The 12,590-nt window shown below is 42.7% G+C and overlaps 1 protein-coding gene across 2 annotated transcripts in view; it reads right to left on the reverse strand.

The window, feature by feature from the left end:
• LOC141129926 (uncharacterized) overlaps window positions 1-12,590 on the reverse strand; it is a 207,078-nt gene that overhangs the window by 180,981 nt on the left and 13,507 nt on the right. The window contains exon 2 of one of the 2 annotated variants that reach the window (XM_073617955.1): window positions 1,943-2,010. The exons of the other annotated variant lie outside the window; for it this stretch is intronic. Within the exon in view, the coding sequence (XP_073474056.1) occupies window positions 1,943-2,010 (68 nt within the window). The remainder of the gene's footprint in view (window positions 1-1,942; window positions 2,011-12,590) is intronic. 2 annotated transcript variants of the gene reach the window in all.

Consider the following 12,590-nt stretch of genomic DNA (forward strand, 5'->3'; position numbering starts at 1 on the left):
GTTTGATCCTCTGTATCAGAATTCAAACCATAAACATATGACCACAGATATAAATGGTGAATATTCCATGGTAAACAATTTAATATTAAATAAATAAAAAGAATAAAATAAATAGTCCAACTGTTTTAGATAATATACAGTTTCATTGATAAAAGTGACTTTGTGCTTTAAACGGTGTTCAGTGACTGTTCAAATATAGTGCTGATTTTTCTCTCAGGTGACAATAGTGCCAGGTGACTTTATCCGTGCTGGTAATGTATTGCACTCACCAGATAGCATTACCCTCCAGGGTGTTAGGCATTCACAGTTTTAGCCACTGTGTAGCGCTCTGGAGAGTGCTGGATGGTCTGCAAGTCAAAAGCTGGTTTTCTCCCAAGGTGTCACATGCAGGAGAGAGGAATGCCCATAGCGTGACATTGTCTTTAAAACTTTATTTATAATAAAAATATATAGATATATACTCACATGGAGTCAGAATTTTACATGCAGCAGTGAGATAGAATAAAAATGGAGCCGCCGCTCTGACCAGAAGTGATGCAAAGACGCACGGTACCGCCTACGCGTTTTGTCATCAAGATGTCATCTGGAGCCTCTTTGACACCCACCAGAGGGTGTAACACGCCATATCCATCTTGTTGTGTGTTTTTGCACCTGTTTTTTTGCATCAGTTTTTATTAGTTTATTGCACAATTTTATGTCACTAGGAATACTTAATTGTATCATTTGCACACAATTCACAATTCAGTTTTGTAACAGGCAGGGGGTTTAACACTTTTGCACCAATTTTTCTGATTTCAAAGCTGGTTTGAAATCCGAAATTCATTATATCCTTCAGGGAGAGTAATATCACTACACAATTTTTTGGCCTAGCTGCCTGACCCAGCAGAGGGTATAACACCGTTCTTCACAGCTTCACTCTTACTTTTCATTTGGGTTTAATATTATATTTTTTTATAAAAAAATGTTTTTGGTATTTTAGCGTTGGTTTTAATCCGTCGGACTAGCATACAGATGAGTGGACTTTTCGACTGGACTCGAGTCCGTCGGAAAGATTTGAAACATGCTCCAAATCTAAAGTCCATCAGATTTTCGACCGAAAAAGTCAGCTGCAGGTCCTATGAAGCCCACACACGGACGAATTGTCCCAGTCTGGTCGAAAAGTCTGCTCGTGTGTTCGCAGCATTAGAGTGACTTTATGATGAGCAATGGAATCACTCTAGGACAGCAGCACTGTCTGGAGAGGGTAATGTTAGACGGACTAGTAGATTTAAATGGACTTTATATAACTGACTAACAAATTAAAGTCTAACTCCATCTAACACTTTTTTACGATGTTACAGAAAAATGTTTTTTTCCTTCTTGAATAGAGGTTTTAACTAAATATAAAAAATCTGAACATTGGTAAGCACCCCAGTGTTAAACCGGAACTAAAACCAGAGATACTCACCTTTCTAACGATCCCTCAAGAGCCAGCATCTTCTCCTGTGTGCTGTTTTTCGCGCCTCTTCATTGGTCAATGCGTGATGAGGTCACTACTGCTCATGTGCAGGAGCTAATTAACACAGCACACAGGATCATGTTAGCTGCTGTAAACAGAGCAGTGTATATGCAGCTCAGCTTACGTACCGGGGATCGTTATGATTAGACAGGTAGGTGTAGTTTATCGCAGAAGAGACATTGGATAAAAAATAAAAGCCTGCCTGCTTACAGTGAGTTACAGTGGAACTTAAGTTCCACTTTATATGGTTTGTCTCAACCCTTTAACTTCTGCTTTTGCTACACAGCTTGGTCTGTTAAAGGAAGTTGAAAATATACAATGCTTTGTAAATGCTTTTGACAGACTGCATCATATATGTCATTTTTGAGTTTGTCTTTAGTATCACTTTAAGTATTGTTCTACTGTGTAGGAAAGGTTGAGAATGTTTTTTGGCCATATACTTACTGCAGGTGGAATAATTCCTGTTATGGTAGCACAGAATTCCTTATCTACTGGAGAAGGGCATCTTCTATCTAGAAAAAGGAAACAAATGACTTTTGTCATAAATTCTATACATTCTGTACAAACTATCAGGTTGTTTGAAATGATTTTCCTGAAGGCATGCTCTTCCCTGTTCCTATTCTATATTGTTCTTCGTATCCTTCTCCATGGCATTGTATGCTAAATTCATGCAAGATATGCAGCCATGAAAAAGTGAAAAAAAAAAAAAAAAAAATTAATGCAAGATATTACTGCCTATCATCCTATTTTGCTACACCTGAGGATCATCAGTATACTACTTGAATAGTAAAAGGAACATTTCTGAGTACACTGTGTTCAGTTGATACAGGGAAATTGTGGGCCGAAAGGAGCCCTTTGCTTGCCTGCATGCAGCCCTTTGGGCACTGTTCCTCATACCGATACGAGGCACTATTCCTTCCACAAACAACAATGATGGGGCTCTTTCCTTACACTGCCACAAATCATAGGGCACTATTCCTCCCTCTGACATCAATGATGGGACATTTTTCCTTCCACTGACACCAATGATAGGGCACTATTCCTTCTACTGACATCAGCGATGGGGCACTAAATCTCCCACTGACACCAACGATGGGGCACCACTCCTCCCAATGACACCAACAATTCCATTCCTCCTACTGAACCCACTGATGATGCATCATTCCTCCCACTGACACCAATGATGGGGCACTGATCCTCCCACTGACACCAATGATGGGGCGCTATTCCTTCTCCTACTGACCACAGGCACTATATATTTTTTTTTTACTTCCACTGATGCTGGGGCATTTTCTACATCAACTGACCATAGTCTGGCCCTCCTAAAGTCTGATGGACAGTAAGCTGGCCCTTTGTTTAGAAAGTTTGGAGACCCCTGATATATGGTTTAGCATAATAGGATTTTTGCAATCACCATGAAATCATTTTATAGAGCCCATGGAGGGACACAAGCAGACTTTAACCCTCAGGCTATAATACTACCTAAAGGAGGATTGGATAGTGGTAAACCATAAAACTGTAGACCAGCCCAGGATATCCACTCCCACTACCAACATGCCTCAGTTTTGTAGCAAAGCTTGACTAAAAGCACAGAAAGGTGGGACCTGTGCCCCTTAAAGGACTCCAAGAAATTACTTTACAGTACTAATCACATTTTCTTTAATTCTCCATTGTGGGACCAAAAAGTATTTTTGATTTAAGCCGCGTACACACGAGCAGAATGTCCATCAAAAAAATCAGACGGAAGCTTTTCAACGTCTATTCCGATCGTGTGTAGGCCTCATCGGACTTCTTTTTGCGAAAATTCTGATGGACCTCAAAATGAAACATGTTCTAAATATTTCCGACGAAATCAATTCCTATCAGGAAAACCTATTGTCTGTATGCTGTTGTTCCGACGGACCAAAAACGACGCATGCTGTGAAGCAAGTACAAGACAGAAGCTATTGGCTACTGGCTATTGAACTTCCTTTTTCTAGCCCCATCGTAAGTGTTGTACGTCACCGCATTCTGGACGGTCGGACTTTGGGTTGACCGTGTATAGGCAAGACCGCTTGAATGGAATTCCGTCAAAGAAACCTTCGAAGTTAATTCCGACGAAATCGGTCGTGTGTACGTGGCATTACCTGTGAAATCAGTTCCTTGGAGTACAGTACAGGACACAGGCATATTCTTAGATGGCAACCGTGTGAACAGAGGACCATGTGGCAGTCTTACAAATCTGCAAAACACATGCTTGATGCTAAAAGTAGGGTTGCACCGATACTAGTATCGGTGCCGATACCGAGTATTTGTCCGAGTTCTTGTACGGGTCCTGGCACAGTGAGAGTCCTTGCAGCGGAGGAAGGTAAGTTTATGGGGCAGGGGTGTGGGGGTCGCAGTTGCAGCCACGTGCCAACCGTCAGCATCAGTGACCCGGGCCATCAGAATCATTAACGGAATTGACGGCCCGAGTCTCCGTCTGAGGCTGTACACTGCAACGCACATCTTGGTACACCCTGCACTCGGCCTCAGTAGCCTGCAGTCACAAGGCAGTAGCGGACATCTTGTTACACCCAGCCCATATAGTTAGTGAACTATATGGGCTGGGTGTAACAAGATGTCCGCTGCTGCATTCTGACTAGGCTTACTGAGGCCAAGTGCAGGGTGTATCAAGATGGGCTCTTGTATACTCATCACTCTTTTATCGATTTTATCATGCCAGGCTGCCAGCAATTATTAGTGCTGCATTAATTTCAGTTCCACTGCCTACCAAACAGTTCCACCTACCAATGCCCATAAGTGCCACCTATTAGTGCCCATAAGTGCCACCCATCAGTGCCGCATATCGGTGTCCAGTCAGTGCCACCTATCAGTGCCCATCAGCCGGTGCCACATATTGGCGCCACCTATCACCTATAAAGAAGATATTGTTAGTCTGTATTGTGCTTTGAAAACTGTTACTTGACATTAAAAAAAAGTATCGGTATCGGCGAGCACTTGAAAAAAGTATCGGTACTTCTACTTGGTCTTAAAAAAGTGGTATCGGTGCAACCCTAGCTAAAAGGCCCAAAAACTCCCACAGACCTAGTGAGTGGGCCTAACAGGAAAGGAAGGAACCTCAGGAAGCATAAGAAGAGAGTCTGCAAGTGAGGCTGTAGACTGGTATAGCATAAACCACAACTGTCAAGACCTGGATCTGAACCTGCCATCTTTGCTGTGTCTGGCAGTATGTCTTCTTGCTGAGCTCAGCTAAGGGAATACCTTGAATAGGTTCGAATGGAGGCTTTTGACGATCTATAAGTACCAGATTGAGATTTCATGGCGTCACCAGAGAGCATCTAGGAGGAACTAAATGGCAGCTCTCTGCACAAAGCACTTCACCAGGGAGTTAGAGGCTAAAGGCTGCTGAAAGAGGATAGCCAAAGCTGCAATTTGTCACTTGAGGGTTTTCAATGCCAGGTCATAATCCAGACCCAACTGAAGAAAAGCCACTATACAGCTGAGAGAGTACCATCTAGGATGAAAGATTTTCTGCTTGCACCACGCAAAGTAAGCCTTCCAGATGCAATAGTATATTTTATATGGAGAAATGTATAGTATATGGAGAAGTGTTAGGATAACTGAATCCAGTAAGCCTCTGTCCCTCAGGACCTTTAACAGCCAGGCCGTCAAAGCCAGCGATCGACAAGCAGGGTGGTAGGGAATATGGAAGAGGCTAAGGGGAGTCTGGCAGAAGCCAGGGTATGCCCAAGTACCAAACCCACCTGGTCCAGTTTGGTGCCACAAGAATCACTGGAATGACCTCTGACTCGATCCTGGGGAACAGTTATGGAAGGAACGTTTGTGAGGAAAAGCATAGATCAAGCAAAACTAATCTCACAGGGTATCACTAGAATGTCTGCGAAAGCTTGAGGATCTCCGGACCTGGTGACAAACCTGCTAAGTTTGTTGTTGAACCTTGATGCTAACAGGTCAACATCCACCGTCGCTCACCTGCAACAAAGGTCCTGAAAAACCTTGGGGTGAAGGGACCACTCTCCTTGATCTAGACACTGATGGCTGAGGAAGCCAGCTTGACAAATTTCTATGCCTGGAATATGTCAGTTTAGAAGTCCCCAAAGCTGAGATGTCATTGGACATCTGACAATGGCTCTGAACTGCAACATGTTTAATGGATGTTTGGAATCCTCAACTGATGAAGTTTCCTCAACTGCCAACATTCCAAGGGCCGCTCCCTATCCCAACAGACTGGCATCTATCATGAGAATTTCCCAATTCATTGGGAGAAACGCCAATGCCGGATTGGAAAGCTACCAAGTCAGGGAGGGGTTGGTCGAGGGAGAAAGAAACATGGGATAGTCCAGAGACTCATGCAGATAGAATGCTGAGTTGCAGCAGCCTGGAGTGGAATTGGGCATAAGGTGCTGCCTCGAATAAGACTACCATTAGACCCTGTATACTGCTCATAAAAGCCTTTTGAGGGGCAACACCTGGAGAGGACTAACAGAGTGTGATAGTGTAGGGTCCTGATCTTTTTCTGAGGGAAAAAAGACCCAGCCTTGGATGTCTCCAGGATTAGTCTTAAGTATTCCAGAATGTAAGTTGGGTCTAGTCCAAAGTTCTGAGGATTGAGAATCCAACGAAACTTGTGCAGTCTTCACAGTCCATTGCATGTTGGTATTCAAAAACTGGATGGAATGAGCCTACAATAGCAGACCATCCAGGTAGCCCACAATGTGGACACCCTGAAAGCGAAGAAGACCTAGAACAAAGGCCAAGATTTTTGTGAAGGCTTGAGGAACATTTTATAGGCCAAATGGCAAGGTCACAAACTGAAAATGACAGTCTCAAACCACGAAACGTAAAAAAACGCTAATGTGTAGGAAAATAGGATTGTTCATATACCCTCTGGAGATGACCCAAAGATCTGAAATGTCTCTAATCCAGGAATCCCAGAAAGCCAACAGATGCCCACCATAAGAAGAAGTGAGGGTGCCCTGTCACTGAGAGGGGGGCTTGGAGCCAGGCTTAGCTGGCTTGGGAGTACAAGTTTGTGGCAAAAGAAGGTGCTGGGCTTATATTTCGAGAAATACGTCTAGGAGAAATGAAAGGAACTCTTTTTAAACCCAGAAAACAGGAAATTGTTCACAGGGACCTTCGTTTTCTTTTTGTAAGCCAAAAGCATGCTCTGTTCACCCTTGACTTCCTGGGGGTGCGGTGTTAGCCGTTCCCCGCTGCCCACAGGTGTCACCCCTCTGGCGGGTGTCACCCTGGTGCGGCCCGCACCCCCCGCCCCCCCAGCGACGCCACTGGCTATGACATCAGGGTTAACAGCAGCAACAAAAGAAACATACAGAGACTGCTTGTCACAAAACAGATATTCCATTATTCAATATTGATATGTGGTACATGTCAGTATTAAATATATGGGCAAAACAATAAAGGGGGTGGGAAGTAAAAACCCACTGTCCTCGAGCTCCAAAGGAGCCTCCCATTAAAGCTCCATTCAGGATACACTAACTGAGACTAAACAAAAATGTAGAAACCTATTACAAGACAATTTTATGGTACCGTATGATGCTCAGCTGGATCTGGTAATCTCAAATCATGCAAAGCTTATTGCTTATGTTCATATAAAAAAACATCTAGGTAGCAGTGACCATAGCATGATTTAATTTGATGTTAGCTATAAACAACAAGCACATACTGGAAAGATAAAAACACTTAACGTTAAGAGAGCAAATTTTCCAAGGCTGAGGGCTGCTCTCCAAGTCTTAGACTGGGAGGGAATATTGGCATTGATGAACACAGAACAGAAATGAAAATTCTTTAAGACGACTATATGCGAACACACAGCAAAAATTATCCTCATGAGCAACAAGTTTAAAGGGATAACAGTCTAATAGGGCGTACACACGGTCGGACTTTTTTCAGACATTCCGACAACAAAATCCTAGGATTTTTTACGACGGATGTTGGCTCAAACTTGTCTTGCATACACACGGTCACACAAAGTGGTCGGAAAATCCGATCATTCTGAACGCGGTGACGTAAAACACGTACGTCGGGACTATAAACGGGGCAGTGGCCAATAGCTTTCATCTCTTTATTTATTCTGAGCATGCGTGGCACTTTGTCCGTTGGATTTGTGTACACACGATCGGAATTTCCGACAACGGATTTTGTTGTCGGAAAATTTTTATCTCCTGCTCTCCAACTTTGTGTGTCGGAAAATCCGATGGAAAATGTCCGATAGAGCCCACACACGGTCGGAATTTCCGACAACACGCTCCGATCGGACATTTTCCATCGGAAAATCCGACCGTGTGTACGGGGCATTACAGTGGCTCACAGTCGAAGTTAAAAAAAGCTATAAATGATAAGAAAAGAGCTTTTAAAAAACATAAAAATGAAGGAACACTATCATCATTTAAATGTTACAAGGAATATAACAGAATATGTAAAAATGGAAATCAAGGCTGCAAAAAATCAAAACGAACGACAGATTGCAAACGAGAGTAAGACAAAATCAAAGAAATTCTTCAAATATGTAAATAGTAAAAAGGTCAGATCTGAGCATGTAGGCCCTTTACAAAATAATCTAGATTTAGTGACTGTGGACAAAGAGAAGGCAAATGTATTAAATACCTTCTTCAGCTCTCTGTATACAAAGGTGCATGGGTGAGCTCATGTCCATAATGGAGATGATACTGACACATCCCCAAATGATCCACTATGGTTCAAAATTGATATGGTCCAGAAATATGGTGGCTGGGTGGTATACACCCACGGATCCTAAAGGAATTGTGCTCTGTCATTTCAAAGCCATTGTTTCTCTTTTTTAGGGACTCTTTGATGACTCTTTATAGACCTGTTAGTTAAACTTCTATAGTTGGGAAGATACTGGATAGTTTAATAAAAGATCATATTAATGAGTTTTTGCTAGAAGAAACATTTTAAGCAAAAGTCCATATAGTTTCATGAAAGATAGGAGTTGTCAGACAAATCTGATTTCTTTTTATGAGGAGAGCAAAACCTTGGACAGAGGAGTGGTTGTGAAAGTGGGATACTTGGACTTTGCAAAAGCATTTGACACAGTTCCCCACACACGGCTAATGTGTAAGGTAAAATCTACAGGCTTGGAAAAATACGTTTGTAAATGGATAGAAAACTGGCTAAAAGCCCATATTCAGAGTAGTGGTTAATGATTCTTACTCTGAATGGTCTAGGGTAGTTAGTGGTGTACTCCAAGGTTCAGTGTTCACTTTTTAATACATTTACAAACAATATAGGGTCTGGGATTAAAAGTAACATTTCAATCTTTGCAGATGACACCAAGCTATGCAGCAGAATAATATCCTTACAGGATGTCTCCAGCTTACAAGCTGACCTCAATGCACTGTTAAACTGGGCATCTGTGTGGCAAATGAGGTTCAGTGTTCAAAAATGTAACGTTATGCACTGGGGGGCTAAAATATGCATGCATCATACATACTAGGGGGAGAATAACTGAGGGAATCAATGGTGGAGAAAGATTTGGGTGTTCTGGTAGATCATAAGCTTAATAAAAGCATGCAATACCAAGTAGCAGTTTACAAAGGAGCAAAATCCTTTCTTGGATTAAAAGAGGTATGGACTGCAGAGAGAGAAATATCATTTTGCCCTTGTACATATCATTAGTAAAACCTCATCTGGAATACGCAGTTCAGTTTTGGGCACCAGTTCACAAAAAGAATATTGGGGAACTGGAGAAAGTGCAGAGAAGAGCAACCAAATCGATAAGAGGCATGGAGGAGCTCAGCTAATAGGAAAGATTAGATGAACTGAATTTATTCTCTCTTGATAAGAGGAGATTAACCACTTGACCACTGGCCACTTAAACCCCCTTAATAACCAGACCAATTTTCAGCTTTCGGTGCTCTCACACTTTGAATGACAATTACTCAGTCATGCAACACTGTACCCAAAAGAAATGTTTGTCCTTTCACACAAATAGAGCTTTCTTTTGTTGGTATTTAATCACTGCTGGGTTCTTTATTTTTTGCGCTATAAAAGAAAAAAGACAGAAAATTCTGTAAAAAAATGTATTTTCTTCGTTTCTGTTATAAAATTTTGCAAATTAGTAATTTTTTCTTCATATATTTTGGCCAAAATTTATATCGCTACATATCTTTGGTAAAAATAACCCAAATCAGTGTATATTATTTGGTCTTTGTGAAAGTTATAGAGTCCACAAGCTATGGTGCCAATCTCTGAAAATTGATCACACCTGAAGTACTGACGGCCTAACATGCCGTCCCTAACATGCCAGAAACTTACAAATACCCCCCAAATGACCCCTTTTTGGAAAGAAGACATTCCAAGGTATTTAGAAAGATGCATGATGAGGTTTTTGAAGTTGTCATTTTTTCCCACAATTCTTTGCAAAATCAAGATTTTTTTTTTTCTTTTTTTTCATACAAAATTGTCATATTAGCAGGTTATTTCTCTCACACAGCATATGCATACCACAAATTACACCCCAAAACACATTCTGCTATTACTCCCGAGTACGGTGATACCACATGTGTGAGACACATACACTACTTAAAAATCCCCATAAGAGACGCTTTAAAATTTTACTGGTTACATGTTGTGAGTTACAGAGGTCTAGGGCCAAAATTATTGCTCTTGCTCTAACGTTCGCAGCGATACCTCACATGTGTGGTTTGAACACCATTTTCATATGTGGGCAGGACTTAAATATGCGTTCGCTTCTGCATGAGAGCACACGGGGACAAAAAAAAAAAATTTTTTTATTGTTCATTTTACTTTAGTTATTTTAATTTGACGCTTTTTTCCAAAAAATAAAATTTTTGATCACTTTTATTCCTATTACAAGGAATGTAAACATCCCTTGTAATAGGAATATGGCATGACAGGTCCTCTTTACAGTGAGATATGGGGTCAATAAGATCCCACATCTCACCTCTAGGCTGGGAAGCCTGAAATAAAAAAAAAAAAAAAAAAAAAAGATCCTGACTTCGATCGTAGCGGTGAGTCGGTAGAAGCACCTGAGGGCAGCGGGGGGGGGGGGGGAGTCCCCTCTCGCCTCCCGTAAGAACGATCAAGCAGCGGAACAGCCGCTATGATCATTCTCATGGTGTAGGGAATCGCCGGCTGAAAAAGCTGATATCTGAATGATTCCTGTAGCTGCACCCATCATTCAGATATCCTCGCACAAAGTCAAGGACGTCGTATGACGGTCGGCGGGCGGGAAGTGGTTAAAACACATTTTTTTTTTAACACAAAGTTGTCCATTTATACAATATTTCTAACACATAGCATGTACATACCAAAAATGACACCTCAAAATAGATTCTCCTACTCCTCCTGAGTACGGCGATACCACATATGTGAGACTTCCACAGCCTGGCCACATAGAGAGGCAGAGTACAGCCGAGTATGACAGAGTATGGCTGAGTATAGCCGAGCATGGCTGGGTATGGCTGAGCATGGCTGGGTATTACCGAGTATTGCAGAGTATGGCTGGGTATGGCAGAGTATGGCGAGGTATGGCACGGTATTGCAGAGTATTGCAGGGTATTGCAGAGTATTGCGGGGTATTGCAGGGCATTGCAGAGTATTGCGGGGTATTACTGGGTATTGCAGAGTATTGTGGGGCATTGCAGAGTATTGCGGGGCATTGCAGAGTATTGCGGGGCATTGCAGAGTATTGCAGAGCATTGCGGGGTATTGCGGGGCATTGCAGAGTATTGCGGGGCATTGCAGGGTATTGCACAGGGAATTGCAGAGTATTGCACAGGGAATTGCAGAGTAGTGCTGGGTACTGCTGAGCATGGGGGAGATGGCTGAGCATGGAGGGAGGGATGGATGGATGTGACTGCACATGTCACTGTGCAGCGCTGTGGGCACTACACATCCAGCCCACAGCGCTGCTCCCATCCGATCCCTCCCCCTATGTACCGATCGATAAAGAGAGGGGAGAGAGGAACCGGCGTCATTTGACAGATCACATGGTAAACGGGCGCGAACAGCGGCCTTTACCGTGATACGCCGGGTCCTCAGGATGTCACGGATGTTCCCGTGTGCGCGCCCCAGGGGGCACGCGTGAGCGGTTTTCTGGGATCACGTCATATGACGTGCTCCCAGAGTTATCCTGCAGTCGTCATTTGGCTATGGGCCGGTTGGTAACTGGTTAAGGGGGGATATGATCAACATGTATAAATAAATAAGTGGTCCATATAGTAAACTCGGTGTAGAGTTATTTACCTTAAGGTCATCACAGAGGACAATGGGGAATGTTTTACGACTGGAGGAAAAGAGATTTAATCTCCAAATACGGAAAGGCTTTTTCACAGTAAGCTGTGAAAATGTGAAATAGACTCCCTCAAAAGCTGGTTCTGCTCAGTAGATCAATTTAAAAAAAAACCTGCATATTTTCCTAAATGCACACTATATCACTGGTTACTACTATTTTTAGGTAAAGTTTATCCATGGAATATCTGATTGCCTGTTGGGGGATCAGGAAGGAACCCCCCCCGGAGCAAATGGGTCATGCTTTATTGTTTGTTTTTTTTTGCCTTCCTCTGGACCTCTGGATGTGTTTTTTTTTTCTATGCTGGTTGAACTGGTTGCACTGGATGGACTTGTGTCTTTTTTCAACCAGATTAACTGCATAAACTGGCCCTTGGGCCAACAAATTCTGGCAATCTGGCAGTGCAAGCAGAGCATCTGCTAGGAGTCCTAACAGGTTGGCATATCTGGTCCAGTGCAGAGCAATGTGAATCATCATAAGGCAATTCATCTCAATACTGTGAAGGACGAGGAAGAATTTTCAGGGGAGAAAATGTATAGAGTAGGGTCTACTGATGCCACTGAGGTTCCCTGTACATGGATACAAACCTGTCCAGTTTGTTGTTAAACTTGGAGGTAAGAAGGTCCACATCTGGTGCCACCCACCAGTGACATAGGTCCTTGAACACCTCAGATAGTAGAGACCACACCCCCAGGCCCAGACACTGCCCGGCTGAGAAAGTCTGCCTGCTGGAATCTACATGACTGACAATGCTAGAATGTAAAGTTCTTGTCGGGACAGGGTATGCCCTAT

This window comes from Aquarana catesbeiana, linkage group LG02, assembly GCF_042186555.1.
Source record: "Aquarana catesbeiana isolate 2022-GZ linkage group LG02, ASM4218655v1, whole genome shotgun sequence".
NCBI classification, from domain to species: domain Eukaryota; kingdom Metazoa; phylum Chordata; class Amphibia; order Anura; family Ranidae; genus Aquarana; species Aquarana catesbeiana.